This window comes from Bos mutus, chromosome 13, assembly GCF_027580195.1.
Source record: "Bos mutus isolate GX-2022 chromosome 13, NWIPB_WYAK_1.1, whole genome shotgun sequence".
Lineage (NCBI taxonomy): Eukaryota > Metazoa > Chordata > Mammalia > Artiodactyla > Bovidae > Bos > Bos mutus.
The window spans coordinates 22,419,069-22,440,198 of NC_091629.1; the positions used below are offsets into that span (position 1 = coordinate 22,419,069).

At 54.1% G+C, this 21,130-nt stretch overlaps 2 protein-coding genes across 3 annotated transcripts; one reads left to right on the forward strand and one right to left on the reverse strand.

Moving 5' to 3' along the window:
• The first annotated feature begins 3,867 nt into the window (after positions 1-3,867).
• On the forward strand, positions 3,868-14,525 carry PLTP (phospholipid transfer protein). 2 transcript variants are annotated; one of them, XM_070381105.1, is made up of 16 exons: positions 3,868-4,031; positions 4,661-4,771; positions 4,880-4,979; positions 5,511-5,639; positions 5,933-6,088; positions 7,075-7,138; positions 7,242-7,305; positions 8,348-8,439; positions 9,621-9,797; positions 9,871-9,930; positions 11,745-11,909; positions 12,005-12,072; positions 13,378-13,420; positions 13,526-13,589; positions 13,682-13,758; positions 14,209-14,525. In XM_070381105.1, exons 2-16 carry the CDS (start codon positions 4,672-4,674, stop codon positions 14,338-14,340), a joined length of 1,491 nt encoding a protein of 496 aa, XP_070237206.1. In that variant the 5' UTR covers positions 3,868-4,031; positions 4,661-4,671; the 3' UTR covers positions 14,341-14,525. The 2 variants fall into 2 exon arrangements, with proteins under 2 accessions (XP_070237206.1, XP_070237207.1); XM_070381106.1 differs by lacking the exon at positions 3,868-4,031 and adding an exon at positions 4,159-4,309.
• CTSA (cathepsin A) lies at positions 14,459-21,119 on the reverse strand. The gene is given in 16 exon segments (XM_070381107.1): positions 14,459-14,904; positions 15,150-15,254; positions 15,428-15,517; positions 16,212-16,287; positions 16,936-17,075; positions 17,169-17,247; positions 17,331-17,345; positions 17,347-17,420; positions 18,229-18,313; positions 18,715-18,806; positions 19,224-19,379; positions 19,606-19,692; positions 19,785-19,835; positions 20,112-20,223; positions 20,568-20,758; positions 20,985-21,119. Coding segments are annotated over 15 exon segments (1,437 nt in total). The 5' UTR covers positions 20,985-21,119; the 3' UTR covers positions 14,459-14,820.
• Between the last annotated feature and the right edge of the window lie 11 nt (positions 21,120-21,130).

A 21,130-nucleotide genomic window follows, 5' to 3' on the forward strand; every position in this document is an offset into this window, starting at 1 on the left:
GGTCGAAAAGAGTTGGACACGACTTAGCGACTAAGCAACAACCTAATCTGTACCAGGCACTGTTCTAGTGCTGGGAGTAAGGGGTGAATAAGATCCCAGCTCTCACAGAGACAGACAACGAGCCAATATTAAATTAGAATAAGATCTATAAAGAAAATAAACCAGGGACTTCCCTGGAGGTCCAGTGGCTAGGACTCTGTCCTCCCAGTGCAGGGAGCCCAGGTTTGATCCCTGGTCAGGGAACTGGATTGCACATGCCACAACTGAGTTCATATGCTGCAACTAAAAAAGGGTAAAAGGAAAAAAAAAAAAAAAAAGGGCTATTGCAATTGAGAGTTAACTGCTAAGTAGTCAGGGAAGGCTTCTCTGAAGAAGGGTCATTTAGGCGGAGACCAAAAGGACAAGGGGCCAGGCCATGGGAAAATCAGAGGGAAAAGCCTTTGAGGCAGAGGGAACAGCAACGGCAAAGGACCTGAGCAAAGAAGAATTTCATTTGCACGTTCAAGGCACCAAAAAAATCAGTGTAGCTGGAGCAGAAGGAAAAGGGTGAGGGAGGTGGGAAAGGAGACAGGGAAAGGCCCTTTCAGGTGTCTAGACATCTGGGCACGGGGGCAGTTCAAGAATGGTGGAAAGTCACTGACTGAAGGCTAATGACGCTACTAATTGTTGATGGCTAATGATGGTAATAATTATAGCTAGTTTTTGAGCCCTTACTAAATGCCAGGTGCTTATTAAGTCCTTTTTATACATTAACTCATTTAATCCTCACAAGCAACCCTAAGAAGGAGGTGCTTTGTCCTCATTTTATAGATGAGGAAACAAAGGCCCAGAGCGATTAAACCACTGGCCCAGGGTCACACTGCTATATTTAAAGTTCACTGAGGCTGGGGACTTCCCTGGTGGTCCAGCGGTTAATAATCCACCTGCCAAGGCAGGGGACATGCATTTGATCCCTGATCTGGGAAGATTCCACACGCCGCAGAGCCACAATTACTGAACCCACACTCTGCAACTATTGAAACCCATGTACTCTAGAGCCCATACTCTACAACATGAGAAGCCATCACGATGAGAAGCTCGTGCGCAGCAATGAAGACCCAGCACAGCCAAAAACAATACATAAATAAATAATTTAAAAAATGTAAAGTTCACTGGGGTTCTCTGGGGACAGTGAATTATAGGGGGGAGACCCTGTAAGGGGCTTCCCAGGTGATAAAGAACCCACCTGCCAATGCAGGAGACATAAGAGACACGGGTTCAATCCCGGGGTCAGGAAGAGCCCCTGGAGGAGGGCATGGCAAACCCACTCCAGTGTTCTTGCTTAGAGAATCCCCATGGACAGAGGAGCCTATCGGGCTATAATCCCTGGAGTCGGACACGACTGAAGTGACTTAGCAGGCATGCTCGACCCTGTAAAAGATAGCAATGATACAAAAGACATTTGCATTCCAGTTAGGAAAATGTGAGGAAAGAAAAACTAACATCCGTCAGGTTTTTCTCTCCAGCCAGACTCCGGGAAGAGCCAGGGTTACTAGAGTTTAAAGGCGTTCAGGCACTTCCTCCTCTGGATATCCTTACCACTTTCTCTGTTCCCCTCCTACAGCCCTCCCGCCTTGTCTGTTTGTAATCTGTGACCCTAATCACAATAGCTAGCATCTATTTGGCATTAATGGTGTGTCAGGTATCATGCCCAGCACATGCACTATGCCTATTTAATTTATTCTTGCAATAATCTAATTGTCTTCATTTTAGAAACTGAGGCTGAGAGTTGCTAAAGTATGGGGTCCAAGGTCATACACCTAAGAATTGATAGCCTAGGATTTAAAAAAAAAAAAAAACCTTTTGTTTTGTATTGGAATATAGCTGATTAACAGACAATGTGATGATAGTTTGAGATGAACAGAGAAGGGACTCAGCCATACATATTCATGTATCCTTTCTCCTCAAACTCCCCTCCCATCCAGGCTGCCACATAACACTGAGCAGAGTTCCGCTTGCTATGCAGTAGATCCTTGTTGTTTAATCCATTTAAATATAACAGTGTGTACATGTCCATCCCCGGAGAAGGCAATGGCACCCCACTCCAGTACTCTTCCCTGGAAAATCCATGGACAGAGGAGCCTGGTAGGCTGCCAGTCCATGGGGTCGCTAGGAGTCGGACACGACTGAGCGACTTCACTTTCACTTTTCTCTTTCATGCATTGGAGAAGGAAATGGCAACCCACTCCAGTGTTCTTGCCTGGAGAATCCCAGGGACGGGGGAGCCTGGTGGGCTGCCGTCTATGGGGTCGCACAGAGTCGGACACGACTGAAGCGACTTAGCATTAGCACATGTCCATCCCAAACTCCCTAATTCTCCTTTCCCCCAACCTTTCTTACCCGGGCAACCATAATCTCGTTTTTGAAGTCTGAGTCTGTTTCTGTTTTGGATGTAAGTTTATTTGTATCATTTCTTTTTATTTTTTAAAATATGTATTTATCTGGCTACATTGGCTCTTAGTTTTGGCATGTGGATTCTTTGGTCTTGGCATGCAAACTCTGTTGTTTTTTTTTTCCAAACTCTTAATTGTGGCATATGGGATCTAGTTCCCTGATCAGGGATAGAACCCAGGCCCCCTGCATTGGGAGCACAGAGTCGTATCCCTGGACCACTAGGGAAGTCCCTGTGTTATCAATTCTTTTTAGATTCCTCATCTAAGGGTTGTTATACGATATTTCTCCTTCTCTGTCTGACTCACGTCACTCAATGTGACATTCTCTAGGTCCATTCATGTTGCTGCAAGCCTAGAATTTTAACCCTGATCTGCTAGACACAGGGTCTGGACACAATTACTGGGCTGTAGGCACCCACCTCTCACCTCCCACCTTGTCATGAACAGTTTATGGGCTCCCAGAGCAGCCAAGGATTGTCTTTACCTCTAGTTTCCTGCTAAAGAGGGTTCATAATAATGCCAACCTCACAGGTTGTTAGAAGATTAAACAAGTTAATCTAGATCCAGGGTGACTGAACATTCTAGTTTCCCTGGGACTGTGTGGGGCAGGGGGGTCCCAGGCAGGGAGACTTGGAGTTTCAAAATCTGGGAAAGTTCTGGAGAAATTAGGCGGAGTTGGTCATCATGTCTGGACTAGTGTTTTGTGCTTAAATACATGTTCAATGGATGTGAACCATCATTATTTCTCTTTCCCGCTTTCACACATTTGACAACAAAAAGGTTGCATGCCCTGAGCCTGTCCTGGGAGCTGGGGCCATCTGTAGGCAGTACACGTGCAGAGAACCTAGCTTCAGAGGCTCACCAGAAACCCACAGCCCTTGGGGAAATGCCAGCCTCCCTGAGGGTGATTCCAGCAGCTTGCGTGTGTCCTCCTGGGCTGGCAGTGTTTGCTTGAACCCCAGTTGGAGAGGTCTCTGGGCCCTGAAGATCCGCAGGTTAGTGACACAGAGACAGTTGCGGGTGGGGTGGCGGTGGGGGCTTCCCACAGTGAAGCCTGGCAAGGAGAGGTCTTGAGATGATGCTCGGTGGAAGGAAAGGGAAGTATGCGTCTTGGGCATTGCCTTTGAGGCTTGCCGCGGGGCCCAAGAGGTGGTTCCTATTATCACACACATTTTACTGGATGAGGACATTGAGGCTCAGGCACCCAAGGGAAGGGACTTGCCTAGGATCACACAGGAAGAGATGGGTGGGGGAAACTGAACCAAGGTCCCAGCAAAGCAGGGACTGCTGGCGTCGGGCGGGCTGACTTCTGCACTTCCCTCCCTCTTGCCCCGCTTGGGTCCCCCACTTGTCTTGACAAGGCCAGGCTTGTCACGGGGCTCCGTACAGCCCTCTCCACCCTCCCAGTTGCCAGCGACCCGCCCCATCCCCTCCCAATCTCCGAGGGAGGAGAGGAGAGTGGGAGAGAGGAGGGGGGCTCAGGGAGGCTCGGCTTTATAAAGGCGGCTGGACCAGCGCTGCCCGCCAGACCCCGCCGCCCGGATCCCTTGCGCTGCCCGCCGCCCCACGTGACCGCGCCGACCACCGGCTGCACCGCGAGTGAGTTGGGGGCGCGCCCCCATCTGCCCTCAGACCCTCGCCCAGCCCCCTGATTTACTGAACCCGGGCTGAGGAAGAGGGCCTCTGAAGGAGAGCGCTGAGATTGGGGTGGGGGGCATCAGGCAGAAGCCCAACGACAGGGATTTAGGACCTGGAGGAGCCGGGAGCCCCGGGAGCCGGAGGTCGGGTCGGCCGCTTGCTCCCTCGCCTCCTCCGACTCGCGGCCTAGGAGATCGCAAGCCACCCCCCCCAGGAATGCGCGTGCAGCCGTTCCCACGGTAACGTGCAAGCTGCCCCCGCCCTCCGCCGAGGAAAAGGGGAGGTTGCTGTGGGGGCTGGGGGGCTTGATTCCCGGGAGGTCCAGACTCGTCACGCGGCGGTTGCACGGGGGAACAGAGAAGGTGCTCTTGCTCTCCCCCCGGTGCCCCAAATCCTCCGAGCGTAAGGGAGCACGTCGCCTAAGCCTCAGTTTCCGCATCTGTCAAATGGAGGCAATGTTACTGGTTGCAAGTTCCCCGAAGAGCGATCTCGAGCTTAACGAGCCGGGCCATCCCCCTCCTCTGGTTGGCCATCCGAGGAGTGGGTTTTAGCGGCCTGGATGACTCCTGCGATCCCCACCCCATCCCCAGGCCCGCTCGCCATGGCCCTCTTCGGGGCCCTGATCCTAGCGCTGCTGGCCGGCACTCACGCCGAGCTCCCCGGCTGCAAGATCCGCATCACCTCCAAGGCGCTGGAGCTGGGTAAGGCGCGGGGGTGCGGTGGGGGGTGGGGGGAGTAAGGAGGGGAGGTGTGTGTGTGTTTGTGTGTGTGTGTGTGTGCAGGAACTAAGGACCTCACTGCGGCTTCAGTGAAGCAGGAGGGGCTGCGCTTTCTGGAACAAGAGCTGGAGACCGTGACCATCCCGGACCTGCGGGGCAGTGAGGGCCACTTCTTCTACAACATCTCTGAGTAAGTGGGGGTCAAGGGGGCGGGGCCTGGGCAGGGGCGGAGGCTTAGGAAATACCTACGGAGTCTCGGGAGAAGGGAGGGCTGAGTGGATTGGGGGCGTGGCCCGCCCGCCGAGGCTGGACTTAAGAAACAGGATGAGGCCGGAAAAGATAAAGGCCTGACCCGCCTACCGAGGCGGGACCAAGCCGATGGGCGTGGCCTAGAAGTAGGCGGGACCAAGAAAAGCGAAGCCGAACCTGTGGAATTGGGGCTGGTCCTAGAGGCGGAGTCAAGAAACTTGGCCAAGGATGAGAGTGGGGTGTAGGGTACCCGGGTGGAGCTAATAGGAGAGGTCCGAAGGACAGGAGATAAAGACCCATGGTCTTTAGCCACCCAGGTCCAGGTTGGGCACTTGACGGGCGATGGGAGAATTCGTTCCACTCACCCCAGCTTCCCCAGACCTGGAACGGAAGAGGAGCAAATGAATTTCCTACGGTTGGGTGGGATGCCCTTTTCTTGGTCATGAATCTGACCCTGAGGCCTCCCACACAGGGTGAAGGTCACAGAACTGCAGCTGACATTCTCTGAGCTCCATTTCCAGCCAGACCAGGAGCTGGTTCTACAAATCAACAATGCCTCCTGGGGGCTGCGTTTCCGGAGACAGCTCCTCTACTGGTTCTTGTGAGGACCTGGCGCAAGACTCTCCACTCCACACCTGGGAGTGGAGAGTGGATTGGGAAGCCTGGGGAACTGTGGAGCTGTGGGCAATCCCTTAGCCTTTCTGAGCCTCAGTTTCTCCATCTGTACAAAAGGGGCAATCATACCCATTTCACAGTCAGGTGAACTGTGCAGAAGCACATAAGCCTTATTAAGAGGGCTCCCACCATGACCAATATGGCTTGGGGAGGAGGACAGTAAAGACTTGGTTAAGCTCCAAGCTGGAGTGACCATTAACACTCCCACCCCTGCCACAGCTATGATGGGGGCTATATCAACGCCTCTGCCGAGGGTGTATCCATCCACACTGCTCTGCAACTCTCCCGGGATACCATTGGCCGGATCAAAGTGTCCAACGTCTCCTGCCAGGCCTCTGTCTCCAGAATGCATGCAGCCTTTGGGGGAACCTTCAAGTAAGCTCTGTCCCCAATCCTACTGTCCCCCCTTTCAGCCGCACAGCCCATTTGCCTAGGGCAATGCACAATGCACGGCTTGGGAATCAGATCAACTGGGTCCAGGTCGCAGCCCCACCACTTCCTGGCTATGAACTTGAGCAAGTTGCTGAAGCTCTCTAAGATGGGGCTGGTAATAGGACCTACTCTATGAGATGTGAGGACTGTTCATCTTAATTTATGTAAAAATATTTATAACAGTACCTCACATATAATGTGGGCTCACCAAATAAAGAACCACTGTGAGGACCTAGTGTATACAGTGGGCATGTACTGGGTTTTCAATAATCGGTAGCTCTTACCATTAATAACAAAAATAATAACATAGTTCCAGGGTTGGGGCTGAGAAGGGGAATTTGTGCTGGTTCTGAAAGAAGGTGGAGGAGAGAAAATGGTGGATTTATTATCTGGTGTTGATACACAGTTTTTTTATTCATTCAACAAATGTGTAGGCCAGGCCCTGAGGATTCAGAAAGGACACTAGAGCCTGGCTGGAGGGATGAAACATTTGTCACTGGGGCCTTGAGAGAGGGACCAAGAAAGTACTCTGGGAGGAGGAGGAGGAGTTCAGAGAATAATCTAGGAGGACTGCCTGGAAGAGGAAGCACCTGTGCCCAGATGGGAAAATACAGGGTGGGAGCACTGAGGATGTAAGGGAAGACAGGAGTAAGGATATGGAGCTGAGGATGCTCAGAGGTTTGAGGAACTCTGGGTCCATTCATTTGATTGGTGGGGGACGAGGTGACAGAAGAGGTCTTGAGAACCAGTCTGGAGAAGGAATTTGAGCCCACATCTTTAATGGAAACTCCACTAAAGACATGGTAAATTAAGTTGAAGTAGAGGTATTCTGCCCACCCACCCCCATCTCTAATCACTGTGATTTCTCCTAGAACTGGGTTGGGGTGAGGGCAGGGTCTGGACTCACCTGGCCTCTCCTCTCCTCACAGGAAGGTGTATGAATTCCTCTCCACGTTCATCACCTCAGGGATGCGCTTCCTCCTCAACCAGCAGGTGTGGGCAATGGCAGGTGGGGGGGCATGTTGGAGGACAATGGCGGGGTGGGGGTCGTATGCCCTCTCTTGCCAAGACCTTGACTCAGGCTGCCACCTCCCAGATCTGCCCCGTGCTCTACCACGCAGGGACTGTGCTTCTCAACTCGCTGCTGGACACCGTGCCTGGTGAGTTGTGTAGACGGGGTGGGGAGCTCTGGGCCCCACCCTGGCGCGGAGGTGGGGAGGAGGCTGGGTGGGCAGCTGTCAGGTAGCACTTGATGGAACAGCCCTGGGTTCAAAGGTGGCCTCCTGCCACTGACTCCCTGTGGTCAGTACTCACTCTCTCCCTCCTTGTTGGCTGACAGCACTTCCTCAGGGCTCGCTGTGAGGGTTGACTGAAGGCATGGTTGTCGTGATCCTTAATACGTGTCTGCTGTGGGGGCCTCATTTGTATTCAACTCCTGGCACTTAACAGGAGCTCAGTAAACATGACTTCCCTTTCCCTAAGCGATGAGATCATCATGTCACATGCATGGGGCACAGGATGGGAAGGAGAGGGCAGGGGAAACCAAGCCACTGAGAGAAGGGAATCCCTTGCCATCTTAGAGTATTTCTTAAATTTCTTTTTATTTATTTATTTGGCTGTGCCAGGTCTTAATTGTGACACGCAGGATCTTTAGTTGCAGCATGCAAACTCTTAATTGCGGCATGTGGGATCTAATTCCCTGACCAGGGGTCAAACCTGGGCCCCTGCATTGGGAGCATGGAGTCTTAGCCACTGGACCACCAGGGAAGTCTCTCCCTCGCAATATTATTTAGTGACTTGATGAAACCTATGTAGTAGTAGTAGCAGCAAACAACAACAACAATAATAATCGGGGTTGGGGGGGGCCCTGATGGCTCAGTGGTTAGAACCCAGTGCTTTCACTGCCATGGCCCCAGGTTCAATTCCTCGTTGGGGAACTAAAATGCAGCAAGCTGAGCACTGCGACCAAAAACAAACCGAGAGAACAACAAAAGCCACAATAATAATAGCTAACACTGTTGACCACTGCACACCGGGCACTAAGTACTTTCCACTTGTAGTAAAACTGATTTGAGCTTCATAAGCACCCTATGAAGGAAGTGTTCTAATCCCCCTTCTGTGAGTAAGCAGCTGAGGCCCAGAGAGCCTAAGCAGCCAGCCCAGCACCACATGGCTTTGTATGACTCCAGCCCCTCCCGACAGTGCGCAGTGCTGTGGATGAGCTCGTTGGCATCGACTACTCCCTCCTGAAGGATCCCGTGGCCTCCACCAGCAACCTGGACATGGAATTCCGGGTGAGCTGCCCAGCTGGTGTGTGCAACCGGACCCCCTCCTTCTCTCCTAAAGCACACTCTTATGTGGCCACTCCACTGGTGGGGATGCTGTGGCCTCAGGCTCAACTCCTGGGTCTGACACTTGAGCCTTGTTAATCTTGTCTGGTCCCACCTTTCCAACTTCATCCTTTGCAGCTGTGTGCGTGTATGTGGTAAGTCGCTTCAGTTGTGTCCAACTCTTTGCGACCCTGTGGACTGTAGCCCTCAAGGCTTCTCTGTCCGTGGAGTTCTCCAGGCAAGAATACTGGAGTGGGTTGCCATGCCCTCCTCCAGGGGATCTTCCTGACCCAGGGATCGAACCCACGTCTCTTACATCTTTTGCATTGCCGGCGAGTTCTTTACCACGAGTGCCACCTGGGAAACTCCTACTCTTTGCCAAAGATGCCCTTCGCTTCCTATCTCAGGGCCTTTGTTCATGTACTGTCTTCCCCCATTTCTCCCAGAAGGAACTGAACATTTAGCTTTAATGCACGCAATCTCATTCCCTCCTCTCACAACCCTGTAAATCAGGTCCTGATGTTTTATTCATTTTAGGGATGTGCAGACTTGCTCAGGGAGGCCATGTCCCTTGTCCAAGGCCCCTCAACTAGTCTGTAGCCATGGCCATTGCTTTTCCTAATGGAGCGTTGCAGAGTTTCAGAGCAGAGTCCAGTTAGAATGCCAGAAGATCAGCTCCCGGCTCTGCCACTTACTAGCTGTGTGATATTAAGCCAGTGGCTTAACGTTTCTGTACCTGTTTCCTCAAATGTAAATAGAAATAATACAGTAAGAAAAGATAATCTCATGGGATGTTATGTGGATTAAAGGAGTTGGTCTAGGTAAACGGCACAGAAGTACTCCGTACATGGAGGCAGTGGTTGCCATCATTATTACTGTCTAGTTTTCAAGGCCCACTCAAGGGCCACCTCCCCCTTGAGCCCTTTCTTGTGTCCCTCCTTCAGTCGGATGGGACTGCGGCCTCGGAGCACTCCAGCTACCCTCCTTTCCATGCTTTTTAAGGAAAGTACCTGTTGAGTCCCCCCAGGGTCAACAACGAGGTCCAATCCTCCACCATGTTGTCTGGGGACAGTGAATTATATGCCTCGAGACATCTGGGTGTCGGACCAGTCTGCCTGGCCCTGACCCTGATCCTCCAAAACCAGGGGGCCTTCTATCCCCTGACTGAGGCCAACTGGAGTCTGTCCAACCGGGCGGTGGAGCCCCAGCTGCAGGAGGAAGAGCGGATGGTATACGTGGCCTTCTCTGAGTTCTTCTTTGACTCTGCCATGGAGAGCTACTTCCGGGCAGGAGCCCTGAAGCTCTCGCTGGTGGGGGACAAGGTAAGCCGGGATCTGTTTGTGAGGTGGGGGCCTGTGATGGGCCTTCTGCCTTACCCCCAATTCCCCTGTGCAGGTGCCTCATGACCTGGATATGGTGTTGAGGGCCTCCTACTTTGGGAGCATCGTCCTGATGGTGAGTGTGGGTGGGAGGTGGGAGCCTGGTCAGGTGGGTGGGCACACCAAGTGTACACCCACAAGGCGACTGGTGAGGCGAGCAGGGCCCCCAGCGGCAGCCACAGAGTAGACAGAAGGCCTGGCCTCCTGCCAGTGGCCACAGCCCCTGACTTGGCCAGAGTCTATGAAGGTTCCCAGGTCTGCAAGGAAGACTTTGCTACTCTTGCTTCGTCTCTTTCACGAAAACCAGGATGAAGAAGCTGGGCTGAGAACCCAAGGCAGGCCAGTGTAGGGACTTTAAAAGCAACTGAAATATCAATCTGGGCCTCCCTGCTGGCTCAGATCGTAAAGAATCTGCCTGCAATGTGGGAGATCCGGGTATTATCCTTTTTGCTTCTTTTCCCTTGTTTAATGGAGAGTTAAAATTTTTAAAGAAATACTTCAGTTTGGTTCAGTTCCTCAGTCGTGTCCGACTCTTTGCGACCCCATGGACTGCAGCACACCAGGCCTCCCTGTCCATCACCAACTCCCGGAGTTTACCCAAACCCATGTCCATTACTTTCAGATCAGATCAGATCAGTCGCTCAGTCGTGTCCGACTTTGCGACCCCATGAATCGCAGCACGCCAGGCCTCCCTGTCCATCACCAACTCCTGGAGTTCACTCAGACTCACGTCCATCGAGTCAGTGATGCCATCCAGCCATCTCATCCTCTGTTGTCCCCTTCTCCTCTTGCCTCCAATCCCTCCCAGCATTAGAGTCTTTGGACTTGTCCTTGGTTCTAGCTTATAAAATGATGGAGCTGGGATTTGAACCTGGGTATGAATCTCGGTGATTCAAGGTTACCCTACTTCTCTATACTATGTAGCCTCCCAGAGTTGTCATGAGGGTTGAATGCGTTAATACTTATAATTACAACACCAGCTGCTACGAACACTATCCTTGTCGTCATCAGTGGCATCATCGTCGTGGCCGAGCATGGACTCTGTTGCCATGATTGCCTGGGTCTCAGTCCCAGTTCTTCAACTGAGCAACACAACTTGGACAGGTTACTTAACCTCCCTCTGCTTCAATTTTCCCATCTCAAAAGTGGGTGTAAGTTAATACCTGCTTCACAGTTACTGTGAGGTTTAAATGAGCGAACATGTGTGAAGTGTTTGGTGAAAAGCAAGCAGGTGGTCACTACACTGCCTGTAGAATAGCTCAGCAGGTTCAAGAAGAAAGGTATGGCAGGGGGCTGAGTTTTGTTATTTATTAATTTTTTTGTCAAGTCATGTGGCTTGTGGGATCTTAGTTCCCTGACCTGGATTGTACCCAGGCCCACGGCAGTGAAAGTACGGAGTCCTAACCACTGCTGGTGGCGGTGGTTTAGTCGCTAAGTTGTGTCCGACTCTTTGTGATCCCATAGACTGCAGCCCGCCAGGCTCCTCTGTCCATGGGATTCTCCAGACAAGAATACTGGAGTGGGTGGCTGTTTCCTTCCCCAGGGGATCTTCCGGACCCTCCTACTTGGAGGCAGATCCTAACCACTGGACCACCAGGGAATTCCCTGGGGTGTTTAAGTGCAAAGAGACTGTTCTGGAGGAGTCTGGATTGCAGCTGGGTCCTGAATATTGAGAACATGGGAAAACAGAGAGAGAAGGAAGGAGGCATTCCTGGAACGAGACATTCCCTGTCTGAGCAAAGGCAGAGGCTGGACACAGTCCTGGAGGGTTCTGGAAGCCATCGCTGTCTTCCTATTTGTGTTTGTGTGCCCCCAGAGGGTAAAACTACCCACTCCTCCCCAGGGACTCCTCGGGGAGGACTTGACCGGCCCTCCCTGCTGTGTCCCCAGAGCCCGGCAGTGATCGACTCTCCGCTGAAGCTGGAGCTGCGGGTCATGGAGCCTCCGCGTTGCACCATCAAGCCCTCGGGCACCACTGTCTCTGTCACCACCAGTGTCACCATCGCCCTGGTGCCACCCAACCAGCCCGAGGTCCAGCTGTCCAGCATGATCATGGTCCGGACACCAGAGCAGGGGATGCAGAGGGTCAAGGAGGGGGGCCACCACCCACTTTGGGGCAGTAACACCACCCTCCCTGCTTTCCCACCCAGGATGCCCGACTCAGCGCCAAGATGGCCCTCCGGGGGAAGGCACTGCGCACCCAGCTGGACCTGCGCAGGTGGGCAGGTGTCTGAGGGTCTTGGATGAGCCCGTAACCTCTCTGAGTGTCAGTGCCTTCAGGATAATCATACCTGCCCAGCGATACTGGGGAGCTAAAATTCAGTCATAGCTATCAGCCACCTGAAAGCCAGGGTCTTGTTAACGCATCAAGCGTTTCATTACAGTGTAATTTCTCTGTATCCTCAACCGCCCAGAAGCAGGCAGAGCAGGTATGATGAGAGATGATCCAGCTGGCCCAGGAAGGTTAAATGACACACCCACTGTCACACAGCAAAGTGCGTAAGAACACAGGTTTTGGCACAACTTAGTTTTGCGATCTTGAAACAAGTTCTTTTATCTTTCTGAGCTTCATTTTCTTCATGTATTAAATATAGAAAATAGTAGCATCTGCTGTCTAAGGCTGTACTGTTCAGTGTAGCAGGCGCCAGCCCACTGATGGCTGTATTCATTTAATTATAATGAAACAGTTCCTCACTTGCTCATTTCTATAACCATGGCAGCTAGTGGCTACTGTGTGGCTGGTGTAGAACACTGTCCAAGAGCCTAGATTCTAGAGGCAGGTTCTGGAATTTGCCAGCTGTGTGACCTTATGCAAATCACTCAGTTTCTCTGGGCCTCCTATGCTGCCTCTATAAATGCAAATTTTAATAGTGCCTATTCCTTAGGGTTGTTATGAGGATTAAATCATGTGGCATTTAAAAATATTTCAGTATTTAGCTTTTTAACATGCCTGGTATCTGGCAGGAAGCAAGCATGGACAGTTTTGCTAAATAAAGGTAAATAACACACGGAAGTGAAAGTGAAGCCGCTCAGTTGTGTCCGACTCCTTGCGACCCCGTGGACTGTAGCCCACCAGGCTCCTCAGTCCATGGGATTCTCCAGGCATGAATACTGGAGTGGGTTTTGCCATTGCCTTCTCCAGGGGATCTTCCCGACCCAGGGATTGAATCCGGGTCTCCTGCATTGTAGGTAGACTCTTTACCGTCTGAGCTACCAGGGAAGCCCCAACACATGGAAAGCCATCAGCAAAAGTCTGGCTATAGGAGGTGCTCTACAAATAAAAAGCAGCAGATTTGAGATTCAAAACAAAACAACAAAAAACAAAAGGTAGTAGACTTGGAGAAAGGAGACTGAAGAGGGAGAAACAACTCACCCAAGGATGCACATCTGGAAAGTGCTAGAACCCCCTGGCAAGGTGTGTGGGTGGAACATCCAAGACAGAAGCTCAAGGGCTTGGGGTAGGTAGGCCTGGGTGGCCTGGGGAAGGGCCCCTGCCCATGGGACCCTTCTTTCTCTCCCATAGGTTCCGAATCTACTCAAACCAATCTGCACTGGAGTCACTGGCAGTGAGTTGGGAAGAGGGGGTACAGGCACAAGGTTGGGGTCTGGGGAGGGCAGTGAAGGCCAACCCATCCCCTCACTGCCCTGACTTCTTGTCTCCCCGCTCCCAGCTGATACCATTGCAGACCCCTCTGAAGACCTTGCTGCAGATTGCAGTGATGCCCATGCTCAATGGTAGGGTTGGGGTCGGGGTGTGAGGAGCGTTGGGGAGAGGTCAGGGGAGGAGCTGGGTGGATTCAGACTGAGCTGACTATTCCTGCCCACAGAGCGGACCTGGCGTGGGGTGCAGATCCCACTCCCCGAGGGAATCGACTTTGTGCGTGAAGTGGTGACAAACCACGCGGTGAGTAGGGGGCACCGTGGGGAAGGAGGGCAGAGCCTTCCCCTCCCTCTACAGCTCTCCTCTGCCCTGCATGACCTGATCGCCGTTTCTCCCTTATCAACATCTTTTTTAACTAATTTTTTTTTCAACGGCCTCTTCTCATCTCAACCTTACATCAGATTCCTCCAGCCCTTCGCACAGGCTGCATCCTCACCTTGGAACACTCTTCCCTGATTCCATCCCCAATGCCTACTAATCTATCAGGTCTTAACTAAAAGCTTGCCTCCTCCAGGAAGCCCTCCTGGACCTCCTGCAGCCTCTATTTCAGCACCCATCACAGGGAGTTATAAGTACCACTCTGGTGCTCTGCCTCTCCCACTAGATTGAGGCCAGTGATTCTTGTCTGTGTCTCTAGACACTATTCTTAGTAATGGAATAAAGAGACCCCTTTCTCTGCTCCCTCCTGCACAGGGCTTCCTCACCATCGGGGCTGACCTCCACTTTGCCAAAGGGCTGAGAGAGGTGATTGAGAAGAACCGGCCCGCTGACACCAGGGACCCCCGAACATCCAGCGCCCCGCCACCCTCCATGGCAGCTGTCTGAGCCCTCAGCCCCTACCCTGGCAGCTGCATTCAGGACTCCACCGCCTCTCATCCCCTCCCTCACCCCATCACAGCCTCTAGTGTCCTCTATAACCCCCAGTGCCACAGAGAAGACGGGGTTTTAAGCTGTACCCAATTTAATTCCATAATCACAGTCAATCCATCAATTACAGTCCGTCCACTCTCCCCGTGGGGTGTTCTGAGCTTTGTTTTGATTGTGGGATGCTATCAGTGCAATGAGGGCAATTCTTTCAGCAGGGAGGGGGTTAGGCCCCACCCCGGTGAGTTATAAAGTGCAAACTCCCCCCAGGTGAGGCGCTGGGGCCAGGTCTGGGATGCACAGGGCAGTGGAGGGGGGTGGGAGCCGTTCTGGAAGCAGGGATCTGCCCTACAGGGGTATTCTGCATAAAGGGGGCCCTCTCTTCTGGCAGGAGAGGCTGGGAAGGACTAGATCAGGCAGTGGGGGCTGGTCCTGTGGTTCTCAGTATGGCTGCCTATTCAGGAAGCGGGAGAACATGGTGAGGGCAGCCTGGGGCTTGTCGGTGGGGACCATGTGTCCGGCGCCCTGAAGGGCAAAGCTTTGTGAGATTTCCCTCCCTGGACGACCCCTGCCCCTGGGTGCTTCCTTCATCCTACGGGAACCCTCTAGCCCATGACCTTCCTCCTCTGGTCCCTCCCTTTATCCCATCCCTGGCCAGAACTTGCCCTTCCAGGGGCCACGTGGTAACCCAGCATAAAAGGTTGGAAGAAAAGGACAGGCAGGTCCTGCTGCACCCTCTCCCTCCTCCCCAGTCCTCATCAAGGTCCTACCTTGATGGTAAGGAATGCGATGTGGGAGAACTCCTTCACGAAGCCAGCGATCTGCTCCCCGCTCTCCCCGTAGTCCACCAACCAGGGCCGGCGCTGGACTTCCATCTGCCCCGCCAGGAAAGACTTAGCAGCCTGCAGCTGCCCCCTCGCCTCTGCTCGCAACCACCGGCCAGGCCTCAGGGGCCGGGAACGCCTCCAGGTTTGCTCTCTCTGTCTGCCCCAGCCAGTCTGCCCTCCCCCGCACCTACTTGACCCTGGGGCTGGGACCCCTGCCTCACCTTCTGGTTGAGGGAATCCACAAACCACTCGTCTCCCATGAAATTGCAGGCCATGTCCACATCGCCGTTGTACAGCAGAATCCGGTATTTCTGAAGCAGCACAAGCGGGAAAATGAGGGTTTGGAATAAGCCCAGACCCCAGCCCTCCCCCGGTTCAAGCCCTACCCACCAGGAAATTCAAGGAATCCAGCTAAATTGCATAAACCAGGAAACCCTTGTTTTCTGACCACTTCCTTCAAGGCGAGAGCCCTACTGAATGCTTTACCTATGCAGCATTTTACTATGATACCATTAGTAACCCCATTTTACAGATGGAAAAATCAAGCCTCAGATATGTGAGAAACTTGCCCAGGGTAACCTGGCTAGTGACCCCAGAGCCCATACGCTACCCACTGTGCTCTGCAGAACTTGGTCCTGCCCTGGCTCAGCCAGTATCTCCTAGGTAACCTACCGTATCTTCTAGGTGACCTTGGACGGGTCCTCTCCCACCCTGGACCTCTGTTTGCCCCTTGTAACATGATCTGACTAGCTCTTCTCACCTTAAAGGCTCCTGGACTGATGGAGACCCCTCAGACTCTTCCCACAGAGCAGCATCAGGTGGGGACAGAGCCAGGTTCAAATCCTGACCCTGCTGACCACAGGCTCTTGGCAAGGGACTTCACTTTTTTGGGGAGTTTCAGCTTCCCCTGCCCCAACTGGCGCCCTAAAGCAGCCCCCACCTTGCCACGCTGCTCCGGGGTCCTGAGGCTGCTGATGGACCCAGCTGTGGCTGCTGCCCACTCACCTGTGCAGACAGCAGCTTCAGGTACTGGGAACACATGCTTTGGTAGAGACGGCGGTACTGGATATTCACCAGGAAGCTGCAGGACCACGTGGGCAGTAAGAAAAAGAGACCACAGATCAGACCTCATCCCCTACCTGCTCCTATTCCCAAGCTCCAGCCCAAGAGAGACAGACAGCTGGGATCCAGCCCCTCCTTGGGCATGTAACCTCTCTGGGACTCACCTAGATGAGGGGAGGTGGGGCTGGAATCCAGCAGACCCCAAATCACCCCCATTTAGAAATGTGCAGGGATGCTTTTTTACTGTGGCTGGGATGCCACTGGCGTTAAGGCATAAGGACTCGTGCTGACCAATCAGAATGGACCTGACTGGCCCCTGCTGTGGTCACCTTCTTATGTGTAGGTGTCACAGGAGACAGCTGCAGGCAGCTGGGCTGGTACTAAAGTCAGGGAGGGGCAGGGGATGGGAGTGTCTACTAAATACCAGTGTAAGCAACTGACATTTTAACCACCATTGTGGCCATTTAAGAGTTAAGTGGCTGAATATCCGTCCATCTGGGGGTCAGGGACCTTAAAATCCTATTGGAACAATTCACGATCACAACCCAGATGTGCATGGTGTCCTCAATGAGAAACCCTAGGCACAGGATGCCTGGGGACCTTTCTGAGGCCCACAAGCCCCAACAGTCCGCCACCCCTTGGGCCACGAGCACCCATAGAAACCCACTTGCACAGGTCCCAGCGGGGCAGCTGCTCGGGAATGTGGAGCGCCTTCCGCACGTGAGGGTCGTTGAGGTAGTTGGAGGCGGCCGTGGTGTTGGTGCAGGGGGGGTCCAGGTGCACCTTCTCCCCAGAACGCAGCAGCGTCTGGGAGGGGGGCACAGAGGGTCAGGATCTTGGCTTCCCTGCCCCGCTGTCCCTCCCCGTCCCTGCTGGGAGGAAGCCTGGGCCCTTGCACACCTGATGCCACACCCGCTTGAGTGGCAGGCGGGTGAAGATGTTGCCCAGATCCTGGACCACGACAGTGTCCTTCTCATGCCTGCAAGTGCAATGGGGGGAAATGGGTGCCTGGGCCCCCAGATAGGGCTGGGGTTGGCAAACAGGATGCCTGGCAGGGCCTACCTTACGTGGCTGGGCACCCCCAGCACATGGAGCATAGAGGTTGTAGATGTTGAGGCCGGAGCTGGCCACGATGTGGGACACTTCCTGAAGCTGCAATGACACCCCCCAAGCTGCCATGCTTTACAGAATCCTGGCCTCCCACCACCTCCCCAACAGCGCCCCAAGACTTTTTTTTTCTTTCTTTGGGCCTGTTATGTGACACGTGGGATCTTAGTTCCCCGACGGACCAGGGATCAAACCCGCACGCCCTGTCTTGGGAGTAAGGAGTCTTAACCATTGGACCACCAGGGAAGTCCCACATCCCGAGATTTATTGCTCTTCTACTTGGCCTGGTCATTATCCTTCCCCCCCTCCCCCAGGGAAACTGAGCCTCAGTGGAAGGAATCTGCTAGTCCTGGGTCCAATCCTTGTGCCTCTCCTTCCTAGCACTGTGACTTCCACATGCTTGGCCTCAGTTTCCTTATCTGGAAAATGTGGATAATACGATCTCCCTCGAAAGGGACTTCTGGAGGAGGAACAATCTGCATGGCCATCACTGAGCACAGCCATGGCACATCAGACGCTGGACGAGGGAAACGCCCTTTCCCCTCACAGGGAGACCACAGGCAGTGGTGTGGGACCGCACCCACACTCCAAAGCATCTGCCTTCAGGCGGGAGAAACAGGCTAATCCCTTAGTCAGGAAGATCTCCTGGAGAAGGAAATGGCACCCCCCACCCCCCGGTATTCTTGCCTGGAGAATCCCATGGACAGAGGAGGCTGGTGGGCTACAGTCCATGGGGTCACAGAGTCGGACACAACCGACTAACCAACACCAAGCAGGCTATAAAATGAAGGGGGTGGGGGATGGGCAGGATGGGGGCTGTCGGGGGTGGCGCAGGGCGGGGGCAGAACCGCACATTGGCCACGCATTCTGGCTCTTTGTTGTCGTGGAAGTTACATTTGTTTTGAGAGCAACAGTGCGTCTGCAGGGAAGACCAGAGCCTGTAAGAGATGAATGATAATTGCTTAGGCCCATGGTGGGCCAGAGAAGGCAAGTATCCCACCTTCTCAACTTCCCCGTCAGGGCTTGGACCCAAAGGACCTGTTTCCTGGGGACAAAGATATTTATCAGAGAGCGTGGTATGTAGCTCCCAAACCTGGCTGCCCTGGGGCCATCCTGCCAGCCGTCCTTCATTTCTTTACGTTCTGATCTTTACATGAAAGATCCTTTCATCTTTCTACACCAAAATCCTTCTAGCAACCCCATCTCACCCACCTCCCCCGCCCCTCAACTTCTGCTCATAAACCAGGGCAGGACCCGAGATAGCATGCGCCTGGAGGACAGACCAGAGACCCCCATGACCCGCCACGCCCAGGGATTGCCCAGTGGTCCTCTCCCATACCTGTTCCCCAGAAGGCCATGGTAGTAGGCGAAATAGACCAGGGAGTTGTCATTCTGCTCATAGGAAGAGAGTCCATTGCCCACCGCCAGCCCCTGTGAAACACCCAGGGCATTCAGCTCATCTGGACGTGGGCCAGAAGAGCCTCCTTTGACCTCCACCCAAACCTTCAGCAGTCTGGAAGCTGAAACCCAGGGTGGTTTGAGGGAGTGGTTGGGCGGGGGAGGCCACTCAGTGTAAAGAATGGAGCTGGCAGCTTGATGAGTGAGCTTCCGGTCAGGGGAGGCTCGCAGCCCAGAAGGGCCATCAAGTGCAAGGGGTGTCATGAAGGAAGAGTTGGACGGAGGAGCTGACCTTCTGCTCGTAGAGCAGGGGAGGCAGGACCTGGGATATCATACGCCTGGAGGAGACTTGCCGCAGGGGAATGCCCAAGAAGTGGGTGGAGAGCGGACCTATTTGACCTTGCTAATCACAAGTCTAGGCCTCCCTCCTCTCCTGCAGCCTCCCTGCACCTGAAGATTCATGCTGGGGTCCTGCATGACCAGCACTGCCAGGGTTGGGATGTAGATGCCGGCATAGCTCTCACCCGTCAGGAAAAGCTCATTGCCCTTGTATTCCGGGAACAGGCAGAAGAAATCTTTAAGGGCTTCAAAATTGCTCTGGGCGACCTGGAGATGGCAGGATAGAGGGAATCAGAAAGTGGTGGTGCTTGAGCTACAATCTTAGAGATAATGACACCCACCCATCCTGTTTGTGCAAGAGCCTGTGACTTGTCCGAGACCACACCCCAGAGCTGGTGACAGAGCCACAAATGGACTCCAAGACCATGCTCTTTTTCTCCTTGCATCATGCCAACCAGGGAGACTGAGACACGTGGGTGGACACTGGACTCACCTCCGTGTCATTGGTGGCATAAGACTTGTCATCGGAGTAAGAGAAGCCCACTCCAGCTGGGGACTCGAGGTATAACACGTTGGCAATCTAGAGGGGAAGTGGAAATGGGTTGAGGGGGCTGTTCCCTTCCCCATCCAACTGCTGAGACACCCACCCAGGACCCAAAGGGGTGGCGATACCAGGTTCCAGGAGTAGGGGTTGTACTCCAGTGTGACACCATCTGGCTGGATCTGTGGAGGAAAGAGATGGCTAAATTCCCAGAGTCAGCTGGGTGGCGGGTGGAGTGGGGGAAGGTCATCCTGCTGGGTATTGCACAACCAGGCAAAACCCCCTGAGGTGTGAAACTGTCAAGTCAGGGGTATGGATGAAGAAACCGAGGCTCAGGAAAGGGACACATTTTTTGGAAGACCACAAAGTCCTTTTCTCCCTCTTCCCGGGCCTTTTCCTTTGGGAACTGTCCCCTCCCTGCCCCTGACCAGGGGGTGACCCCGCTGCTCTCCACTCACCAGGAAGGGGCCGTGCTCTGTCAGGAGGCCGTCAAGGGAGCTACAGCCTGGCCCTCCATTGAGCCACAGAACCACAGGACTGCTCTTCGGATCCTTCTGGGACTCCACAAACCTGGGGGCCAGTCAGGCTAGGGTGGGTGCTGGTGCGGGGGACTGGGTGCAGCTCAGTCTTCCAGCCTTCCCTACTCCTGGATTTCCTCAGGGATTTTTTCTTCTTCTTCTTCTTCTTAATCTCAGTTTGACGGCAGAGCATGCGAGTTCTTAGTCCCCCAACCAGGGATGGAAACCCAGTCCCCTGCAGCTGGAAGCACTGGAGCCTTAACCAGAGAACCCCCAGGTAAGTCCGATCCCTCAGGGGTCTTAAAGACACCCCCCACACACACACCATCATCTCCCCTCACGGTGGGCATTGCAGTGCCCCCTCCCAACCCCGTCCGGGAAGAAAAGGCTGCAGACCAGTAGTGGAGGCGCTTGGAGCCGGAGCCTTTGAGGTAGCCGGAGTACTGGCGGAAAGAAGGCTGCTTGGCCAGCCCGGGCAGGAAGCGGATCTCGTCCTGGTCGGGGGCCCCTTCGCCCCCGGGCGCGCAGGCGAGCAGCAGCAGCTGCAGCAGGAGGAGAACCGGCGGCCACAGCGCGGCTCGGAACATCTGCGGCAGGAAGCGGGTGCCGGCTGTTGCCTCGCCGAGCTCGGTGCTCGGCCGCCCCTGGCGGGGAGCTGGCGGCGCACCCTCCAGGGAAGCCCCTGCCTTGCCCCAGCTCCCACCCGCCGTGCCTCCTCCGTCGCGCCCCGCCCGGGTGGCTCCCGGATCGCCTCCAGCCTCCGGGATCGCTTCCAGCCTCCGGGATCCCTTCCAGCCCCGGGATCCCTCTCACCTCCGCTCCCTCGCGTCCTTGCTCTCCTGGAGATGCCGGCCCGGCGACGGGAAGTCATGTGTACTCCGAGTCACGTGTGCCCCGGCGTCACGTGACGGGCCGCCTCCTGCCCCTTTCTGGCCTCTATGGACCCAGGGGTACAGGAC

Excerpts from the sequence above, each read along its gene's own strand:
- PLTP (XM_070381105.1), top strand. The coding sequence starts at position 4,672 with ATGGCCCTCTTCGGGGCCCTGATCCTAGCGCTGCTGGCCGGCACTCAC. Across the intron at positions 4,980-5,510 it reads TTCTTCTACAACATCTCTGA|GGTGAAGGTCACAGAACTGC; the intron begins GTAAGTGGGGGT and ends CCTCCCACACAG. Across the intron at positions 9,798-9,870 it reads TCTCGCTGGTGGGGGACAAG|GTGCCTCATGACCTGGATAT; the intron begins GTAAGCCGGGAT and ends TCCCCTGTGCAG.